This window comes from Atractosteus spatula, chromosome 1, assembly GCF_055471065.1.
Source record: "Atractosteus spatula isolate fAtrSpa1 chromosome 1, fAtrSpa1.hap1, whole genome shotgun sequence".
Lineage (NCBI taxonomy): Eukaryota > Metazoa > Chordata > Actinopteri > Semionotiformes > Lepisosteidae > Atractosteus > Atractosteus spatula.
In genome coordinates this window covers 47,679,246-47,703,036 of record NC_142706.1, presented here as the reverse complement: position 1 = coordinate 47,703,036, position 23,791 = coordinate 47,679,246, and the positions used below count along the sequence as shown (strand labels likewise).

The 23,791-nt window shown below is 37.0% G+C and overlaps 1 protein-coding gene across 2 annotated transcripts in view; it reads right to left on the bottom strand.

Moving 5' to 3' along the window:
- Positions 1–15,910, bottom strand: part of LOC148840988 (protein phosphatase 3 catalytic subunit alpha) — a 173,421-nt gene extending 157,511 nt beyond the window's left edge. The window contains exon 1 of one of the 2 annotated variants that reach the window (XM_088907368.1): positions 15,395–15,910. In XM_088907368.1, coding sequence (XP_088763494.1) covers positions 15,395–15,455 — 61 coding nt within the window. In that variant the 5' untranslated portion in view covers positions 15,456–15,910. The remainder of the gene's footprint in view (positions 1–15,394) is intronic. The other variant, XM_088907445.1, reaches the window with a different exon arrangement.
- Between the last annotated feature and the right edge of the window lie 7,881 nt (positions 15,911–23,791).

Below are 23,791 nucleotides of genomic sequence, written 5' to 3'. Positions count from 1 at the left end.
TTCTGTAATCTTAAAGTGTTCCAATGGGAAAACTTTCAATAGTGATCACTGTGTGGATATCAAAAGAATTGTATGATTGTCCATTTTGAATATGTTTTTAATATTCCATCCATCCATTTTCTAACTGCTTCATCCAATTCCGGAGCAAGGGGAAGCAGTTGCCCATCCCACAAAGCAACTGACACAAGGCTGGATTGCCAGTCCTTCACAGGGTACACAAACACACAACCACAGAGGTGAAAACACTCACACTAGGGACAATTTACCAGAATTAATTAACCTAGCAGTACTGTATATCTGGACTGTTGGTGTAAAACTACACAAACACAGGAAGAAAATATAAACTCCATGCCACCATGCTGACCTGTTTTTAATATTAGTCAAAACTAATTGTTTTCTAAACACATTAGAACTTTTGAGCAAAAAAACAGAGAATATTTGTAATCATTGCAATCACATTTTTAACATACAGTATAGAGCAATTAATTTGAAATTAAACACAGAAAAGGCTCCAAGTGTTGCCCAAATTCCCCATTAATTTGTGTTCATTCCAAAAAAAATACTTGTTTGGTTGCTCTCTATTCTTAATACTCCTGGGAAATCTGTAACCCAAATTCCAAAAATACTCCTCCACATGGAGTTTTACCTGAGGCTCTGAACAATTGTGGCCTTGCTGTTAAGGTCTTTTTTCCAGAAACAGTCCCCTAATGTAGGCACAAGTTTTCTTGCAGATTTGCTCTAATAAATAAAAGCTTCACAGTATCAAGGGCACATTATTTTAAGATCGCTAAAAAAACACAGCATTTCAGGTAGAGCAATTTAGGAAGAGCTTTCAACATGGGGCAGAAGCATTTAACAGAGGCACAACTAATACATGTTTCAATCACTACATCTTTCAGTGTCAGTCTCTTTTGAATCCCATGGGAAATAAAATTAACAAGAGTACTTGACAACTGGCCAAGGTCTGGACTCACAACCCAGTAGTTGCAATTGGTGTGTGACAAGTAAATACATGGCACAGCACAAGTGACAAAATGAGCTTCAACACTTGGAAGAGAAAACACAGATGCAACAAATGCACCATTCTAGGCTCTAATAGCATGGATATAAAATAAACAAGAACGCTCCACTAGAAAAAATAAATTCAGCTGTACAAATTGGGTTACAACTAATCCAGCGGCCTTTAAACAAAAACCACTATGAATTATTGGTTAACATATCTGTCATTTGTAGAGGTTTAAAATATATTTCTTGCTTAAATACAGTTCTAGATTTCAAGTGGTAATACGTGAATAACATTAAAACAAATCACCTTTTGGGACAAAAAACTACAGGCTGCACTGCATTTTAGGTCTACCAACATAATAAGAAATGGCAGGTGAAATCTCAATGGAGTTTAAAACATACGTTAGAAAAATGAATGCTAAATGTCTATTTATACCGTGAAATATACAACCCTTGAAAAGTATTCTGAAATGTCATGAAAGAGTGCCAATGATTCAAGTTATTGTTTCTGTACAACAGGCTTTAACACATTTTGAGGATTTAACAATCACTCAGAAAGACGGTACGCAGTACTAAACAACAAATGAAGTCATGACTTCACTTTCCTATAAGCAAACTCCAATTTAGAAAGTGATAGATATAAATTTTAATTCTTCTCAATACTGACATGAAGCATTTTAGACATGTATCTTGTACTGTACATGTACAAACTACACATTACAGCTATTAATGTAAAGCCCTCCCTATCCTTTCAACAAAGGCTTAATCTTCACAAGTTTCAAGCTTTTCTTACTAATGATTCACTTTCATGCCACCAATCTTATATGAGAGCCTAAGTCCTGATAAGCTCTGTCAATACTGTAGTCAAATTTCAATACTCACATTTGCAATTACAAAAACCTACATCGCTTTAAGGCTGAACCTTGCAGAATTCAGGTTTCTGCCCTTAAAAAAAAACAACCCAATTGCTCCCTGTCAAAAAATTACTCAAAATACAAAAATGACTCTTAAGACGGCATTTGTGTTTTACCTCTCTTCGCATTTCCCACTTTATTCACCCTCTCCGCAAAATGAAAAGAAGAAGCCATTGCCAACATTGAGCTCGCCGATTAGCTACAGAGGACAGGAGAGATACACTGAAGCCTCCTGGAAGAGCTGCACAAATTTCAACAGTAAGACACCTCCCAAACGGTTCAGTGTCAAGGAAAAGTGCAACAACAAGAACCACAGGCAGGAAAGAAATGTGACAGATATTAAGCAGAAGGTACAGAACTGGAAGCTATTCCCTGAGCCCCAGTGTCTATTTCAGTCTGCTCCACATTTTAGGGGTTATCACCAAGCAAACTGTCCTGCCTCCTTGAAGAAATGACTCAAAGACAGTTTGTTAAAAAAAAGAATATGGCAACATACATGTGCAGTCTAGGAAATCTAGTGAGATAAATGAGGGTTTTAAGTGATGCGTTTGACTGCAAGCCTCATTCGTCTTCCATACTATTAAAAATTAAAAGCAGGAATCCAGCATTCAAGGGTAATCACTGATCAAATAAATTCAGGACCAGTTTCAAAAAAGAAATTCTACAAACAAGATGGCAGCTTTAGTCACAAAAGACAAGAACTAAAGTGATTAAAAACTTTAAAAAGATGTTGACTTTTGGAAGTAAAATACTGTGCATCCTAAAGCACACCAGCAGAAATTAACATCACTTAGAATTTAGTGCAGCAATCTTTGTAAAACACAAGCAATTTCACTTTCAATTTGCTATATGGGATGTGTTTTCTCATTAAAACATTAAGACTGAAAAACCGATAGCTGATCAAACTCACATCTAAAATTCTTTACAGAAAACAAACCACTTAAGACCAATAGGACAGTATGCTACTTCACTGATATGCTCAAGGTCATTTTTAGTTTCCAAAACAGTGTATAAAGAGGACAGGTTATACATGATTGCATAACATGCTATGCTACTAATATCTGAAAATAAAAGGGCAATGTGCAAATGTGCACATTATGTGCAAATGTGCAAATCATTAATCCCACAAAATGTCTTCACTGTCCTACTTAAACAAGTTTGTCTTATATACTTCCTAATCCTTTACATTCTTGTTATTTTATTATTTTATTTAAACTAAACTGAGATGTAATAGGTCATGGTTCCAGTTTAAATGATTTAATATGCTCTGACTGGTCCAGCAGAATAGGTTCTGAAACACTGAAACTTATACAGTACAATCCTTAATTATCAGACCTACAGTACTATGCAAAAATCTTAAACATCTTACAATAAACGTATGAATCACTCACAGCTTCCACTAGCGTTTTATATGATTATAAAAATCTGGTCAATACAGCTTAGCTTGGATGAGAATAAACCATACTTATCATTTAATTTAGCAATCTTTACTTCATACAGAGCAGATCTTCTAAATCCCAATCACAGCTCAAAACAAATGATACATGAGAAACCATTTAATAATAGTTGCAGTAGCCTATCAATCACATTTACCAATCAACTCCAATTAAAGCTAAAAGACTGTTTTGTACTTTAAAATACAAACCTTTCAGTCTTTAACCTCAAAACAAAATTGCTAAAAATTTGAAATGTCATACTATTGTGCTGCTGCACATAAACGGAAACTCTTAGTGCAAAGAGCAGCACAATATATAATGTCAAAGACATAAATGTCTCTACAGAATACTTAAGTCTTAGAAACCTTCAGCCTTTCGACAGATAATAATGTTCTGTTCACGACTGCTCTTTGCTATACATCAGGAAATTTTAAAACCACCCAAAACAATCCTTTCAAATATACATGTAAGGACAGAAAAACCACATCATTTATGGACATGCTTCAATGAATAAAGTAATCATCTCATACTCTTGCCCGAAAATGATTAACTCTCCAGAGCAATTTGAAATTTATTCCTCAATCCATGCCAACATAAGGAGCACATAAAGAAAGTTTACTAGCAGGATAAGACCCTATTGCCACCAACCACTGGCTTGGGGGCACTTGTCTCCAACTATGGTACTGGAAAGACTTAATCCAATTATTCTTAAAGGTCACAATAAATCACACGTTATATAAAGAATAGGAACACTTGTTTAAACAACAGATTAATTAAGCAAGTGATGTGTAATGAAGGGTCCACTGGTTCTTACCAAAGAAGAATAATTTAATTTTTGTTCCGAATGATCTCTAAATTACTTGGTGAAACAACACCAGTTTAAATAATTATAGGGACACTCTGGGACCATGGCTAGAGACCGTAACTCTTGGGTATAACACCCACCAGACCACTATTTGCCAGTGTTTGGTGAACTAACACTTTCCCGTCACCAATACAGCAAGATTGACTAGGGAGATTTTAACTTCCTCATCCACATAGCCAACTGTCCTTCCCTTAAAATAAGAGAGTTAAAGCTAAAATATCAATAAGGCATTGCAATGATTTGTCTGTGTCTTCTGAAACTGAGTTCATAGAGTTCACAGTATATCACACCTGTTGTAGAGGCATTAATCAACTGAGACAGGTAAAAGCACAAAGTGAAAAGTAAATCACTTATTTCACAAGTAGAACAAGAACATATTTTAAAGATCAAATCCGAGGTAACTTTGGGAAAAAAATTCAATAAAGTCGTACATCTGGGGAAATATACTTCTTTTGTTTTGGATTTTGTCCAACCACTAATAAAGCCAGTGTTAACCTTCTAAAACTTTTGTTTCAAACATGTAAACAAACATAAGATCACTGTATTGGCCATATACAATTTCTTGTATTAGGAATTTGTCTTTTTGCACACCCCAACCTGCTCTCCATGAGATACAGAGATACACAGACAGGGAGAGAAACTTGGGGTCAGAGCACAGGGTCAGCTATTTATATGGTGCTCCTGGAGCAGTTGGGGTTAAGGGCCTTGCTCAGGGGCCTAATGGAGTAGGATTCCTCTGCCAGCCGCGGGATACGAACCAGAAACCTTCCAGCCACAGGCGCAGATCCTTAGCCACAGAGCCACCGCACCGCCCCAATATGTCTAAATATAAATGTCTAAAATGTACATTAATCACCTAAGGAAGGCGTAATATTGCCGTTTTGTTTTCATCCTCGACTAACAAAATAGCTAGAAAAGCTAGAATATATATAGAAATGGCAGTGTATCTCTAAGATTTAAATCTTCACAGTTCCGTTTTATAATGCTTTTAGTGATACCTACCGTAAGACCAATGGAAGATTATGTTAAATTATTTCATATTCATTTTGGCAACAAAGGGTAATAATGGATTGTAGGCTTAGAAAGAGCTCTTGGTCTCTGTAATACTCTGCCCTGATGACACCTCCTAATTACAGATTTTGTGCCATAATTGATATTTCTTTTATTAAAGATAAAAAGGCACACTGTGTTCATTTGAGTTAAGTTTGTACTTACTATTACATAACATACATATTAATTAATTGAGCTTTATTGGCCAAAACCCCCATTAAATTTAAAGGTATGGTTATATAATGTTCAAGATATTACTGTTATGCAATGTACAGATGTACAGTATCATAGTTACAACCCTGAAAACCCAACATTATAATATTCAGAAAACTGTAAAACCAGGTATGGTTTCATAAAACTAAATAAAACCATAAACCCTCAAAGCTTTTTAAAGTTTACCATCACATATTACAGAATAAATATTTTATTTTCCTATATATGACATTTTAATAATTTAATTAACAGTGTTTGCCTCTATATAGCCCTTATACTATAGTGACTATAAAATGTGAAACAATTTTATTAAAGAAAGCATTTTTTTCTAAATGAGTCTGGTACACTTTGTGTATTTTCTCTATATTTTTTTCATTTTGCTTGGTATTCCAGTATTCTTCTGTGCAAGAAGCTATGGTTTCTTCTTACGCAAACTATGAGGTATTATTAAGGTAAAGTTGTTATAACAACAGAAAACACTAAAGGAGGCTTTAAGGAAATTGTTCATGGCAATACCACACACATATTTCAACTCCTGAGTGTGTCTACTGTTTCTAAGACCTTTGTTAAGAAAAGTATATACAGAATTATTTTACTGAGAGACAATAAAGAGAGTAAAGACAGACACGAACAGGAGCTCAAAGCCACTATCAGGTCCCGCAAAAAGAATGTAATGTAGCATAAACTGGTTGGTCAAGGATCCTAGAGGCTTGAATTCAGTATTTGATCAGCTGGGAAAACTGCAATATTTTAAGATTTATTAAGATTTTTTTTCACCTTTTCATATTCTACCTGCTATTTGTAACCCCAGGTTGTGCTGGAAGTACCGTAATTTACGGTAAAACCTTGTTCATTACATCAATATTTTGATGGTCTTAACCAATACTCACATACGAGTTCTTACATACATAGTGTAAAGAGTTTTAGCTAATTTAATGTCAGTAAAATTTGATTTTCAGCCTGCGAGTGTTTATTTTCATTTGGTTGCAGGTTTATCACTGAAATTATATGTGAACTGCATATATAATTTCAGTTTGAGCACCTACAGTAAGTCTCAAAACTGAAGACAGTGTTGCCTGTGTGGTCTATCTTAAGTATAATACATGTTTATCTTAACCTCAGTATTGCATACTCTTATCCAATTTACATTCTTAACCACTTAACAAATCCTGAATGATGACAGTGATAAATTTACTATAACATCCAACTCATTTTCACATAGGTAAAGACACCAACACTGAATCCTCTGCTCTTAGAAATGGTTGTTTTATCATTAGCCCCTAAAAATCACTTTCTGAAATGTTTAATCTGCTACTGGTATATGTACTGTAATGCCAATTAATAGTTTGTGAACACCATTACACCTCTTCGTCTTCATCCAAGGTTTCTTCATCTGTGGTTTTACATGCTTGTGGTGTCAGGATAATCCTGGTCTGAGAGGCATTCCTGAAACTTTTAGAAGATTCACAGAAGCTGGAAGCTTCTCAGTCCGTCTCCGAGGCTCAATTAGAAAATGTGTGCATGCATTTTCCCTTCGTCACTAATTGATTCTATCCCACTTCCTGAAGATTACTGCACTCACTAACTGTAAAGGTATCTCGTTTGCTTTACTTAAGGGACCAAAAGCCCGAAAGCAACAAAATGTGAAAATTGTGCAAGGACCTAAATACTTTTGTAATACCCTAAGCTTAGGATCTTAAGAAAACCACTGTCTGCAGTAGTAAGAACTCCATCAGAATATGGCTTTACTATTTTATATACTAACCTGATGTAAAATGTCTTCCTTACAACAAGTTGTTAGGGCTCTGGACACATAACTGGAATGCCCCATGTTCAAATCCCAGGTGGAGCACCAATATCGTACACTTCGTTAAATTATTTCACTCAGACTGCTGTAGTAAAACACCTGGCATGCTTACATCCAAATGCATTAAGGATGGCATCTCTATCTTGAAAAATGTCAACTTTCAAATCATACCTTAACTGAACAAGAAGATCAGAAGTAGAATGTCAGAATCTGAGATTTTACATATGTAGATTTAATGTCTACTTTTGCTGGCGTCTTTTACTCGACAGCTACGTTGACAGTTAATTAACTGAATTAATATTTCTTGCAGACATAATGAATAGAAATCTTTATTTCACTTTAAAAAAATAGTGTTGAGCTTAGTTTCTTTCAAAGAAACAAAAAGAAACGTGTAGATCTGAATGTTCATTATATTAGTTCAGAATACATTTGAATTGCAGGTATACTATGAGAAAAAGCATGTTATGTAACAACATAAAAATGCATTAAAATATGCAATAGATAGCTATTCAAAGCATTAGGTATCCTGCAAAGGCATTGATCAATTCACTATACATATGAATTTAATTAATCTCTATGGGAAAAATAAAAGAACTAAGAACAATACTTGGCATCAGGCAATACTAGCATATAGAATATGCTAGAACTATCCAAGTAAATAAGTGAATTCAACTACTGCATTGTAAGAGAAGCATTAGCAATCACATTTAATTTTAAACCTTTTCTGTAATTAAATAATGCATTTCCTGTTTATTTTTGTGAGAAACCTTTATTTCTTTACTGATGGCATCATTTTAACGTGAAGGTCCCGGGTTCAATCCCAGGTAGGGGCAAGCTTGCTTTAATTCCTTCCAGATGCCTCCCAGGTCCACTCAGCCTACTTTCCAAATGAGTAGCAGGGGGGTTAATCCTTCTGGGGGTAATAGGCCGGCTGGAGTGTGATGTTGACCACATCACCTCCACCTCCAGTGATGGATGGTAAAGAAAAATGGTGGCCCTTGCCCCCCATTCCCCATGGGCCTTTATGGCCTGAAAAGGGACCTACCTACCATCATTTGAACATGTATTTCTTTTACAACCAAATAAGCAAGCTGATTTAAACTATTTTAACTATTACATTTATCTATTTAAAATGAAAAAAATATTTATATTGTTTGTTATAATCAAGGAGGTTGTTAGTAGCTAAAAGAGGACAAATAGAGGTTTAAATATTAGTCGGTCCTCACAACAGCTGAAGTAGAAGCATCTTATGAAAGTTGAACAGCAAAACACCCCCCGCTGGTTGGGAATGCCAAGCAAAGTAACATGACTTCTTTAATTTTCCATAAACACTTTGGTGATGGAGAAATAGACAAGAGCCAAAAAGACAAACATTACACAAATTTACAGGACACAAAACACACAGATTTATACAGTATTTACTGTTGGAGTGAGTTCCAGGGGCCAAATCACCACATTCAATTCACTAAATGGATTACTGAGACAGATTACTGTACTGTATTCAGAAATAAGAAACATACATCTATATAAGTGAAAGGGCATCCATGCTCATAACTAATCATCTAAAGGTGAGTCTGTCATCTAAACTGATGCTAAACTGAGACAGTCAACAGTTTTTCTCCAAAAATGTATCCAAATATGAGTAAAAGGGATAAACTTTGCCTGGCAGATTAATAAGGGAAATATTTTAAACATAAAAGACAGCTCATTTCCATAAATTCAGTTTCTTCAGTCACCAATACCTGACCAATTTTTGCACATCAAGGAGAAGTCCATTTTAACTGGGGTCATATTAACTCGACATCTCTCTGTCTAGCAATTCCAACCTCTAATCATACTGGAGGGGGAAGGGGAATAAGGGGAGACCTTATCGATAAGAAAATTCTAATAAATACAGGGTTTTCTAAATCTAACAACATATCACTGTAAATATCAGGGTGTTGACTAACAAATCCTAAGAGAATTAACAAAATGTGCAGTTTTTTAGATAACTTTTCATTTCAAACCCAGCTATGATATTCACCCGTCTCTCAGTCAGTAGGGTAACAAAGGCAGACGAATTATAATGACTAAAAAACACATGAAGAATAGTTAGTATTTACTTTATTCGTACTGATGATATAACACTCTGTTCTTAATGCACTTTTAATGCAAGCATGATATTACATGCAAGTTTTGGTTTAACAGTCCAATGAATCAATTCACCATTCATCCATTTCTGAGCACTAGGGGCAATATCATTTTGACCACTTAAGCAGGTGAGCGGTTTCAATAATTCAAAGATCATTTGAAAACATGAATAGTTCTCATGGACCACAGCTGGCCATTCCTCACTAAACCTAACTGATCCAATTAACTTTTAGTATTAAACAATATACGTCTGTATGCCCTTATAAACAGGACGAAATACAAGGGCTGCTGATAGTGTTTCTTCAGAACCAGGGCAGGCCACCACTTTGCAAGAAGTTAATTAGTATAAAAAGATACAATAGTAATAAAGAAACAGCATTTATTGATATGTTTGTCTTTAACCAGCTTGCAAGGAAATCAGACACCCATACTATAAAATAAGGTATAGGGATTTTACTGTGAAGAAGAGTAAGATTTGACGTGGGAGGACCTACTGCAAATTTACAACTTAGAGAGCCAGTGGGTGTTGGGAATTGGGGTTTGCTCTTCTCGTGAACTTTTGTCATGCCAATTAAATGTATTTCAGCCTGTATCAGCTAACATAAATAAACTTGGGGCTCCTATGAATTATAAAAATCCTAATTAGATCTGAAACTTTAAAATGGAGAAGACACCTGTTATATCCAAAGAACTACTGTATCAAAAATGTTTAGTGGTCTAAATCAAAAGTGGTCTAAATTAATAGAGGTTAATGAAACCAACAAGGCACAATGTTGGTTTCAATGCTGTTATTCCTCTATAGAGCAATAACACTGAACCAGGTATTGAAAAAACTTATTAGTCTAGGATCTGATTAACAAAATAAATATAAAATTTGCTTAATGTAATTTCTTGATACCTAAGTATTGATTTTTCAAATCTAATACTGATCAAGGGTTTCCACATGGAACTGGGCTCATGACTACTTTATCCCACATTTCCAAGGTTTATAGAAAAATAATTCTATCCTTCTTCAGTATTCCTGTGTGCATAAAATACTAAATAAAGACATATTTATGGTGTGTGTGTTACATCCCCTTTATTCTAAATAACAGCAACATGACTTGGCTTTGTTCACACACAGTCTTACAGTCAAATTGTCTGCTACTTCAGGAACTGTACCACTATACACCTGGAAGAATGCACAGAGCACGTATACAGTATTCATGTGTATAAGAAAGAGAGAGGTAAAGAGAAAAGGAGCATGTATAATGTATTCTGGTTCTTCAATAATTACACCTCATTTCATATGCAAAATACCAAAAGAGTGAACAAGGCTGTATGAATTAATATTACAGTATGTTACTATTAAAGCAATTAATTTCTTCTGAGACAATGGATTTATTTTTTTTGCTTCAGACACATACTTAATACACTTTAGCAATAGAATTATATTAATGAAGTGAAAATATGTTCTGTGGCCTCAAAATTATTGCTGGGTACTGACTACATACACGGAGAGGCTTTTCTATGCCTAGTATGAAATACTGTATTTTTTTAATCAAGAAATAAGTAAATGATGTGCATTTCTGCCGAGATATTAAAGAACAACTGCAGTAATGAATAAGGACAATCATAATTAAGATCATTCCTAGATAACTCAACAGAGTTACAGTGAATATGACGACTGCTTAGCATTATTGATCACACTTCAGAGAGGGACAGGACAGATCTGACCAAAACAGATTCCAGCACCTCAGCTCAATATTTCACAAGGAGAACGGAGGACCTGACTTGGCCCTATCACTGCAGCACAGTCATTCATCTTCTGCATTCCTGGCTCATACAGTATGTGTTGCAGTGCAAGTGAATTTGTTATTCCAAATTAGGGAAAAATAAAATAGAAATTGCAGCAATTATAATAACTGCTTTCAACAAGCCTGGACTTTGGAAAACAACAGCATCAGCTGCCCTTTGGGTAGCAAACATGATTTATATGGGAGAACAGAAATACATCTGCATTAATATGGTATATTGTATTACGTAAATTGTACTCTTGCAGTCTGTATTTAATTCTGTATTTTGTCATGTCTTATTAAGTGTTTAATGGTGAGGCAAATCTAAAACAAGGAAACCAAAGCATATCAAAGCCTGTTACAAAGCAATAGATTTAACATATCTATTGATATTTATATAAAACATTTGATTTACATGCCCAAAATCTCCAATCATTACTCAACATATCTGTTATACCCCCCTAAAACCTAAAATCCATTAGTTACACCAAAATTCCAAAAAAGGTATAAAACATTCTGTGTGAAACCTTGTATATCATTACTTATAGAGGGCAAGAGAGGTCGGTTGGTTTCTTATATCCGTATGCCTTTATATGTCAGCTATCTAAATAGAATCAAAACATAATGGTCTTGTATGCCTTTTCTACATTCTGAACTTGGTTTTAGATGATTCATCATAATTTTTCTCTGGAGCACTTTAAAACTGCCTTCACCAGAAGCCAGATTACATCACTGACTCGTTTCAAGTCTTTTGACTTGAATGGGACACACGCCAGAAAACCAACTGTTGAACCGAGACCATAGTCACTGATGTGATCGCTCTTATACCGAGACTCCTTTTTCAGCAGACACTCCTGAGACACACTTCACATTTGAAAACATCTGGAATATGAAAATATAAATAAGATGAAATGTAAAGCCTCTATGGTAGCTCATATGTTAGTATGCAGGGGTTTGAAAGTTCTTTGCTCCAGAGCAGAATATTCACGTAGTTAGCTAAACATTTTCACGAAGGAACAAAGATGCTAATCAAGATGGAAAACATTCTTTATCCTGACAACAAACAAATAGGGAAAGTTTTGCACAGGAGGAAAATGCTTTGAAAGTAGCCCTGTTAATGTTTATACAATGCATGCCTACAATGCCCTTTTCACACAGAACTGCTGCCTCTAAACCATCACAGAGGTGTCTCACATATTCTTTAAAAAAAACAGCAGATACGTACTGTTACTGGGCCAAAATATACTGCTCACACAGACAGGGGTATCATAAAAGACCCTGCAAGTTGTTGTCATGGAAATGAGTGCAACAAAATGGCTTCATCCTTGACTGAGGACACCAGTAGGTTTGCTTTTTTTTTTAAATTCACTATTATTTCTGTTTACAGTGCAACACCACAAACAGTGCCAGATTACTGAAATTTCAGGAAAAACATAGAACACACAATTTAATTCAAAGAGCGCAACACCTAATCTTTAAAAGAGAAATATATATACCATCAAGGCAACAGCAATGAAAGCAAAAATGATAATGCATGATTGCTGTACATATAGAATGCACCCCTGACCACACTACTGGGCTAATAGCATCAACTCAGAAATATACTTTGAAACTGAACTCTCTCACAATTTTCTGAAGTTGAGGAAAAGAAATGTTTTGCTATATCAAATTATTTATATTTGAAATTAAGAAATATATGTTTGTGTGAAGCAAAATATCCACAACAGTCGCACCTATTTCCCTGAACTCTTGTGTACATACTTATGTGCTGCTGCAGTGCTTGAATATGTGCTATACCACTGCAGAATAAGTATACCCATTCACATAGATAACTGTAAAAGTTATGGACTGTCTCTGAACCACCTTAAAGGGTGGCTAAAGGCTTGTGCAGGCTCTGTACCGGCATAGGCAATTCATGCAACACACACTGTAGCTTCAGAGGCAGCACTGAGCCATCATAACTTTTCATTGTGAAAGGGACCCTAAGACCTTAAAAAAATCTTTTCTGCTTTCAAAATCAATTACAAAACGACGATACATCTGATTTGTATAATTAACTAAAGCAGGACACCAATTTATTCAGTAAACTCATCTGGTACATGTGCCTGCATACCTGGGCAAAACAAAACACATATCTTTAACCCATCGACATACAGAACCAGGGCTTTTCTTTCCTGTTAAAATTGCAAAATGTGAAAGAAATCAATATCAAGCACATGCATGTGAGAGACAAAATAAAAACGTGATTGAAATTGTAGTGTAGAATAAAATATAGCAGAAGAAAAGTCAAAGGACATCATCATCACATGTGCAAACTAAAATCATTGTTACCATATCAATAGCAAAATGATTATCTGTTCCGAGTTAATCAGACCTGATTTATGAATAGCCTATCTATTGTTTCTCTAGATGTAAAATACGGAGAATACAACAAAGGGATCAATTACAAGTACAAATATCTTAAGCTTCTATTACATATATCAAAGAATCAAAGCCACAAGGTACAACGTAATATATTTCTCACTACATATACGGGCATCTTTCTCGCTGGGCTTGTAAATTAAAAGCGTGCAGAGTTTAAAGAATCGTATCATACCACCAGTCAAAACATTACCTTGTTTCATCTTCCACTCCCGCAGACATTATGACATTACTTACATTATAACAAAAATGTATGAGCCATAAAAATACAGATTTCAAGAGACTTTTGCAAATTACATGGTTAAACATGGTAGAACACACATTAAAGTCGACACACAGATCGGTTTACAGGTGTCATTTTGCACATATTCTGAAGAAACACAGGTTTGTCCCCAAGGCAGACTACTAATTGTGATGTGACAAAATATAAATTTCCTCGATATCATTTTCAAAGTGAAATATAAATTAAGAACACATAGATATTCAGGTGTACTCTTTGAAATAGACACATTTCTTGTTAATTCAGGTACATTGTTTTAAACAACAACTGAAATTCGGATTCTTCAAAGTCAAGATATAATTTTCTGTAGCTTCAGAAAACGTTTTCTCGATTAATTACCTAAACAAGAATGTTTAATTTTCCTCACCCTTAATTCAATAAATTATAAAAGTATGTATAGTAATGCCCAGTACTAATATAATACTAAAATATATGTTCCAAATTTTCCAAACTTCCAGCAGCTCAGACACCAAAAACAAAAAGGATGACATAATATATTTATTTAGCTAAAGCAGAAAATTAATCAAAGACCGTTTTTTTGCACAGTGGGTTCACTGAATACAGGAAAACCTGAAACTTCTCGTTAAAACTTAATATAGATAAGATTATTCAGATATTGTATATCAGTATTTAAGTGCATGCACGTAACAACACCTTAGTATTTAAATTGATTTTATTAAATTAATTATTTTGCGTTTATTTTATGAACATATATCTAAAGACAAGCCACATACTAGCTAGCATTTCGTGATGTTTAATCATAACATACTGGAAGGATATGTAAAGATTTTACGTGCGCTTACTTCAGCCTTATCCCTGTTAAAATACGCTATTATAATACAGATGGAAACACAGAGGTGTAGAGTGTGTCGGAAGAATGCATTATGTTTTATTATTCCTCGTAAATAATACCTTGTTTGTTGCAAGGATTTGGTCCTCACAACAGCCTACCCATTCAACACAGTGGCTTCCACATTCTTGAAATCACATTAATAAAACTTTTATTGAACTCAGTCTTGCGATAACAATTACCCTCACAGCGCGTGCAACACGGGTTTCTCTTCACCGAGACATGAATACACAAACAGTATGAACTGTTCAAAGCCATACAATACAGCAGATGCTAAACTAGGAAGTGGGACTCTCACAGATCGTGTGTAATGCAGTCCCTGGTAGAATTTTATAAACAAGAATGCAATACTAGAGTAGGTGTTTAGTAACAGTGGCAAACAGAGGAGGGTACTACAAATTAGGGTAGAACTGGCATGCCTCAAACCTGAGTAAATAATTACATTCACTTCCTACTTATGCTAATACAGCTACACCCTTTTTCTCTGCAAAGCAGCTTTTCATTTCTTTAGCAGACCAGACGCTTAAAAGGTGCTACGGAGTGTGGTTAGACAAACCCTAGTGCAGGAGAAAATGCAAATAATAAAAATAGTCTTCAAATTACTGAGAAAAGCCTCCTAACTAGCACGAGCAATACATTTATACTTACATTTCACCACCCTGTCCGTCGTTGACAACTTCGGATCATCATTCGGCTTATTTTCGGACATTTCCAGCGTAATATTTCAGTCAAATTTAAATTGTAGCTGAAAACGATCCGTTATAGCCCTTGCTCAACAATTTACTCTTCCCCAAATGGGAGACCACTCTGATCTCTCTTGCTTCTTTCAGTCTTTAGTAAGCAAAATACTTGCAACAATGTTACAAATTTCTACACAGTAAAGGTCTCCCAGATTTTCTGCTCCACTGTATCAATTTCTCCGTCTCCTGCTCGCAGCTCAACCTAGCCTACAGTTCAGATACGTCCGCCTCCTTTCACAGGTTGTATGTCTATTGGTAAATCACGCAGCTTGTTTCGACTCCAGGAAACCCTTTTTTTCCTGTGTATGGGCGAGCTTCCTGTCAATCTTAGTGCACAGTGTATATTTCAGGTTAGATTACGCTAAAAAGTGTGTGTATGCTGTTGCACTATGCCGTGAATTGCTGCAGAAGGCAGCAGTAGAAGGGTTTCGTTGGTTGGGGAGTGGTAATTAATAATCGTCCATGTAGGAAGACAGGGCTCTCTCACAGACTAAATACTGTAGGGGGGTTGCGCTAGAAGGGACGTAGGCAGAAAATGAATTTGTGCAGTGCTTGGGTGCTAGCCATAGAAGAGAACACGACGCAATACACAACTTCTGCACACAAAGCTTCCTTGGAACCTTGGTCCTACCAGTACAACGACAGTACTTAGTTCTTTAATAACGAAAACAGGATAAAAAGGCGGCTATATAGTGAAGGTATACTAGAAGAAACACTTTCCTAAAAAAACTCCAGTTATATAATTATGAGAAAGCGCGTTTTATACAAATCATTTTAACGATATAGATTAGATACATACGTATAAATGAAGGTTTCGCTAAGAATAAAGTACATGGAGAAAAGCACATGAAAATCATTTAGGTGCAGTAAGCAGTAGAGTGAATCCAAGGCAAAGGCACTCTAACTGAATTCACCTATAATCTTTATTACTACTCACTGATAGGAATTACCGTTTAATTAAAAAATAGCATTATAAATAAATGTAATTCAACAGCTAATATCCATTAAGGTAAACGAACTGGTGATTCGTATTTTGCATCGAGAATGCCACTATTAAGTGTAATTAGTAATTTACAGTTCACAGCACTTCATTGTGATAATGGAAATTCTATTTTTTTTACAAGGAGCAGTTGAAGTGGCAATGCAAATGACCTAGGCCATCTGAAGCTCCCCCCACCAAAAAACAGCACGATGAAACCCCCCTCATTCGTTAGTGCTGCGTTTGTGCTGGTTGGTGCCGTTGAAAGTAGCGTTTACGCCTTTTTTTCAGATTGCAAAGGCTGGGACCAACTAATCAAAATATCACAATTGAAAGATCTGGTGGTCGTGACCTTGCTGTCACGAAAAATAAGGCGCTATATTGAAATATATTTAAACACCCACCCCACTCGGCTAGACAGACTCAGAAAATAAATCGCACCCATTGTTTTCATCACATCAGGAGTTAAAGTACCGAGTATGTTGGTACTGTACCTGTAAACCTCCTTGTAGATAGTCACGATACTACCTGAAAAAACAAGGCGCTATATCTCGGAAACGAAAGCAGCACTATGCTACTTTCAATTGCACAAACCGGAACAAACGCAGCACAAATGAAATGCGGTGGGTTTGTGCTGATTGCTGGGTAGGGGAGGGGGGCAACTTCATGCAGCTGGACAAGCAAACATATTCTGGGTCATTAGATTGCAAAAGCCCCGCCCCCACGTCATGACATGAGGCGGGTATGTCGTGATATGAGACACCCCGACAAAAACTCCCGCCCCGTGTCATGACATGAAGCGCACATATCGCGATATGACCTACCCCGACAAAAAGCCCCATCCCCATGTCGCGACATGAAGCGCGTATATCATGACGTGAAGTCCATATTTTGCGATATGACATACCTATCTGGGTATATCATGTCGTGATATGACACCTTTGTCATGACGGCGGTGCCAGGGTGCCATGGAAGCAAGGTGCCAGTCGTGATAGTCACGTGCGCCCATTGTCGCGATATACACTGCTGCGATATACATGCGGTCTCTATCATGACAATGCTATGGAGGTCTTATCGCGATGGTATCCCATAGTTACACGTTTGGCAACAGCGTGTCACGGTAGGGAAAGAAAAAGGAACACGTGCCTTAGAAAATAAAAATCATAGATATTACAATTACGGTGAATTTACATACATTACAACCACAGTTTTATGTCGTAGATGGTTAACTTGTTGCATCGTGTCTTAAGTATTATTCACATCTAAGCAGGCTCGTATATTTGTGGATATTGATTGTCTTTAAAATGTTAAGGGTACGAGCTAAACTGTCCATTTGCTGCCTGTGTGCTGTAAAGATCAACTATTTGGACAACGACGTTTTACAACATATCCAGTAAACTGTGCGTATTGCTATAAAATCAAAAGCAAAAAGTTATACCGTATATTAAAGAATTAAAGAGTTTAGTATAAAATTGCATCATCTGGTGTGTTGCTCTGTTCAAGGAAATGTACTGGATTGAAGTTGTTGTTGTTCCCCGACCATAAATGTGTTAAATTGCAAAGGCTGGTGTCAACTGATCAAAAGATCACAATTGAAAGATCTGGTGGTCGTGACCTTGCTGTTTTTGTACGTCACAGAGTGATATCACAGCCAGAAAAGAAGGCGCTATATTGAAATATATTTATATATCCACCCCACCAAGCAGACAGACCCAGAAAACTAATTGCACCCATTGTTTAAATCACATTCAGGAGTTAAAGTACTGAGTATGTTGGTACCTGTAAACTTCCTTGTAGATAGTCATGTGATAAGCCGAAAATAACGAGGCGTTATATCTCGGAAACTGAAGCAGCACAAACGCAACTTAAACGCACAAACCGGAACGAACGCAGCACTAACGAATGCGGTGGGTTTCGTCGTTTCTTTTGTTTGCTGGCTAGTGGGGCAACTTCATGGAGTTGGACAAGCAAACATGACCTGGGTCATTACACTGCATACTGCAAAAGACACAACTTCACCTGGGAGAAATATGACGATCGAACAAAGGCGCTCATTTCTGTCTTCAGAGGTCAAGGTGTGCCCTCACGCTGTATTCTACACCAAGGAAACACAAACACAAAGATATAAGGAATGTGAGCTAATCGTTTCATGTTTGCGCGTAAGAACCCTGTAAATACAAACACGTGGATAATGACAGTTTATTAAGGAACTTCGATATACAGTATGTTCACCTCTGTTATGTGAAAATAAAAATATTTCTCCAATATTGCCGCGGTCTGCATGTGTAAGACAGTAGACTTTCCAATGTTGCGTCTTCTGTGTTATGAACTACCCGTGTCAACTTTGTACGTAGTGCCCCTTAAAAAAACACACTGGTTCTTTTTCACGTTGACGAATATGCTTTGCATAAAAAGTGAAACAGTGGTTTTGTTGTTCATAAAGTTGCAAATTAAAGCCTTTTTAAATACGTGGCTGGACAGACGGGTCGGATCTTTACACGCGCATTAACGAATGAGACAGGTCTGGTTCCCCTAGACGTTGCAGGGAGGCCGATTGACGTTTCACCCTCCAAAAGAAGGCGCTATATCTCAGGAAAGAAAGCAGCTGGGAAGCTACTTTCAGTGGAATAAACCGATACAAATGCAGCACTAACAAATGAGACTGGTTCTACAACGTTTTAGGGGAGCTGATTGACGCCATGACCCCGAAACAACTAACCGCTATATCTCAGAAACGAAAGCAGCACAAACGCTACTTTCAACGGCAGAAACCAGCACAAGCGCAGCACTAACGAATGAGGTGGGTTTCATTGTTTGTGCTGTTTGTAGGGGGGCAGCTTCACAGAACTGTCATCTGAGTGCCACCTAATAAAAATATGCAGGAAATGAAATAACAATACCCTAGTTATATAAGGTTAATAGGAGGTGTATTTGGTACAGTGTGGTTTTAATTATATTAGTGCCATTTCTCATACAGGCAGATTCCATCACATTCTCATCTTTTACCTACAAATAGTTGCTTACTTTGGATTTCTGTTTTGACAAACTAAAGAGGTATGCAGAGGCTGGCTTCAGCATAGATTTTACTCAGAAAAAGAATGTTATTTATTTTCTCACAAAAGCATTAGATTAACTATTCAGTCTTTTGTGGGGGGATTCTAAAGGAGGCAGATTTTTTAACAACTAATTTGTGTTATGTGAAGTCCTTCCTGTCACAAGGACATGTAAATGGTGTGTTGTCTTCATAACCTTGGTTCCCTCTGAAAGAATGCAGTCATTGCAGGTTGGGAAGTGCCTTCTCAATCCCTTTATTCTGAGACCTTGTACCAAATTAGTCCCATGAAGGGCCAGCCATGTTATCCCAATGGGTCTGTCCTTCTCTTAAATTTGGGATAGCCAAAAGGCAGGTACGTCAACTTAAAGGGACCCAGAAAAGCTGATGATACCTTTTCAGGGAATCAAGATTATGAAGGCTGCCCATTGTTACCTTTCAATCAGTCATCACCAGTGGTGATGAATACTGAAGCATCTGCAAATGGACAACTGCCTCTGCAATACGTGTGAGCTATAACACAATAATGCAACAGGTATGTGGCATATTTCGAGACTGTGTTTCTAAAGGATGGACATGTGGTTTCCAGCACATTCACATCGTAGATTTTGGGAAACATGGACGGTGAAGATCACATAGCTCCGGTATAGATGTCCACTCAGGAATCATTTTGGAGGAGAGTTTAGGAAGTGGAAAGGGATTTAGTGGACTGTGCCTAATGGGGGAGATGATGTCTGTTGTGCATTCTGCCAGATGTGACATACTGTAGGCAGCACCAAACCTGGTGTCTTGCTTCCATGCATGATGCTGTATATATAGAGTCACAGGAGTGGAGAGGTGCTGAATGTTGGATGCAGTTGTTGCTTGTCTGAATCCATTAATGTCTTTTCCATTGTAAGGACTGAGAGGTTAGTCTGCTGACATAAGCTGATTTACTTCTAAGCCCATGATAGAGACCTGTGCTATAGTTGTAGCACCTGCTAGCAAGTGTCTGCTCATTGTTTCAAGCTGTAGGCCAAACAAAGTGGCAGAATATGTTGGTGACATGATACTTTTCTCATGATTTATAGTTAAGGCTATGTGTTATAGCAGTAATTGAAGGTGAACTACTCCTCCAGGTAGTATAGACCTTGCATTCCCTGGAATTTTAGTGGAGTTAGTTGTATGCGGTTTGGGAATGTCTTAAGTGCAAGCAGCAGTCCAAAAGGGAGGGCATAAAACTCAAACTCTCTCCTAAATAATGCCACTAGCGTCTGTGTTGTTTCAATATAGCAATATGGAAATAGTTACTTTACAGATCTTTTAGATCTATAGACATCATCCTGTTGCCAGCTCCAACAGCTTGAATGATCATGCATATGGACATCATATGGGCTAAGCCACTGCATTGATTTTCCTGTATAGATAAACTACTATGTTGAGTAAAACCTGTCTTCATGATCTCTAGCTGCTATTTAATGCATGGCTCTGGAGTTTATTTCAGGGTGTTGGGTGTACTGAGTGGATAACCACAGCTGTGGCTATGAAAAGTAATTTTCTTTCATTAAACACAAGTTTAATAACAGAAATTGAAAGGACCACCAGAACGTCACAAAGTAGAATAGGCAACTCTGAGAAATTGTTTCCATCTAGGGTATATTCCATAGCCAATACAGATTATGCTAGGAACAAAATATGAAAGAATTAAATACTTTTTTTTTCTCAAAGTCCCACCACGTATGAAATCCTCTTGAAACCCCTTATACCTAGAAAGGAACATTTTAGAACAGCTAATGAAACCTAGACTGCATGTCTATGGGAGGTGAGAGAAAAGAAGAGAAGAACGTAGAGGGGGCATGCAAATGCCAAACAGACATGCGCTGGAAGCACTGGAATCAAACCCAGAACCCTTTAGTTGTGAAACTTGTACCAGCACATATTTGTAATCACCATGGTGTTGTTCTGCAGAAAATACAGCATCTGGAAAAGGGGGGTATTTATAATTAAAAAAAACATTTAGGTTAAAAGAAATATACAGTAAGGAAGTTTAACATATTCAAATGTCTGTGATTTAAGTGCATAAACTAATCCAGGTGCTCATGATAAAAAGCAGACAATATAATTTCACAGATATTATCATTTTAACACTAAACTGATCTATTGTTGTCAATCTGGATAGTCTGTGATTGAATTTCTCCATAGACAATTTAACTTTAGGGCATGTACTGTATGTGAATATGAGATAAGACAGCCCTCAGGGTGGAGCAGTGGCACTGTGGCTAATGATCTGTGCTTGTGGCTAGAAGGTTGCCAGTTCAAATCCCATGGCTGGCAGAGTCCTACTGTTCTGAGTCCTACTCTGTTGAGCTCCTGAGCAAGGCCCTTAACCCCAACTGCTCCAGGGGTGCTGTACAATGTCTGACCCTGTGCTCTGATCCCCAGCTTCTCTCCCTGTCTGTGTCTCATGGAGAGCAAGCTGGGGTATGTGAAAAGACAAATTCCTAATGCAAGAAATTGTATATGGCAAATAAAGTGGACATAAGTTAGAATCCCACTAGTGACACCAAATGTGGAAATGCCAACCTCCAAAGAGTCATAAACTGTAGCCCTGAGCCAACATGTCACCGGATTACACATGCACATTTGGGTGGTCTTTCACAGTTGACTCTGGGAATCTCTCCAGGCTACCACAGTCTGAAAAAGCAGTACATACTATAAAAACAAATGCTAAATTCTCTCAGTTCCACCTTTTTCTTCACTAAACCCAATCCATAACAGACTCCTTGCATGTTTTCATTATCTCTCTAAAGTTTTAATCATAAAACTGGTGTTAGGCCTGCCAGTTGGCCACTGATTTAAGATAAGATATGATAACTTTATTAGCCATATACAATTTCTTAAAAATTGTCTTTTCACATACAGTACCCCAGCTTGCTCTCCGTGAGACAGACAGGGAGAAAGAAGCTTGGGGTCAGAGTGCAGGGTCAGCCATTTATATGGCACCCCTGGAGCAGCTTTGGTTAAGAGCCTTGCTCAGGGGCCCAACGGAATAGGATTTTTCTGCCGGCTGTGGGATTTGAACCAGCAACGAGTACAGATCATTAGCCATAGTGCCACTGCTCCGCCCCTTAAAGCACAGGCATTGAATAAACACTATGCTATCTAAACTCTCTAAAATTCAGGATGCAATTGACACACTCTCCCTCCCTTAACAGAGGGAGCCTAGACACAGCCCTCTGCCCTTTGCCCTTTGCACCTGTTGCCGACTATACAGAAATATACAGACTGGTACCACTCCTGAAGATTGTCCAGTTATACACAAGACCAATTAGATAAACCTTTTTTCTGTGAAGTTCCATTCCACAGATAGCAAATTAGTTAATCAAGGCAGCTGTGACTGACTTATTCTCTAGAAACCTCAGGTGACTCTATCATATTACCTCCACTATTAATCTGATAAAAAATGTCTATAATGTAATGTCCATCTCTCTTGTATTGTTTGTGTGTGAATAATTTAAGTGAATAATAATTAAATTTAAAATAATTTAAGCTCTGTAATAATATGGAAATGGATTGTTTGATGTACTGTTACTGTTTTTATGGTTTGTGTGTTTTGGAACATTCCAGGAGGCCACATACAGTAAAAGGAATGCTAAGAAGCAGAGCACCGTGGACCTTTTTGTTTTGAGAGGAGAGTAGTTGGTCAGTGATTCAGTGTCCAGTGTAGGAGGCATAGTGGTGGTAATCCACAATTGGTTTAATTTTTGTTTGTGTTTTTCTTGCAGATAGCTTTTTTTACTTGTATCTTTCCTATCCTTATTTTTGTTTTCCCTGTCCCTGTACTCTGTCCCTAAGAGACACCCAGAGGTTGCTGGGGGGTCCTTATGGGCCTCACAACCTTAATAAATCTACAGTACCGATTGTTTGTCCTGAAACCTTACATTTTGAGTTTTTGTTTCCTGTCAGGCTTGGTGGAGGAAAGATGACCTGGTCTACACTACCCACAGAGACAGGATTGTGTGACAGCTAAACCTCTTGCTACTATAAAGCAATTCATTATGAAATTTGATTTAGAAATGCATGATTTGCATTGTTTTATTTTGGCAATTATTTAGGTCTTATATGTGTTATTAGCAAAATTAATTAAAATCAATAAACAGTTAATATCTAAAATTCAACCAGCCTTCCAATCCTCACAGTTGACTGTGGGTTCCCACTGACAAGAATACTCTGTACAATGAAGACCTGCCGTCAAGTATTGTGTTTATCTGCAATTGGATGGTGGATTAAAGTAT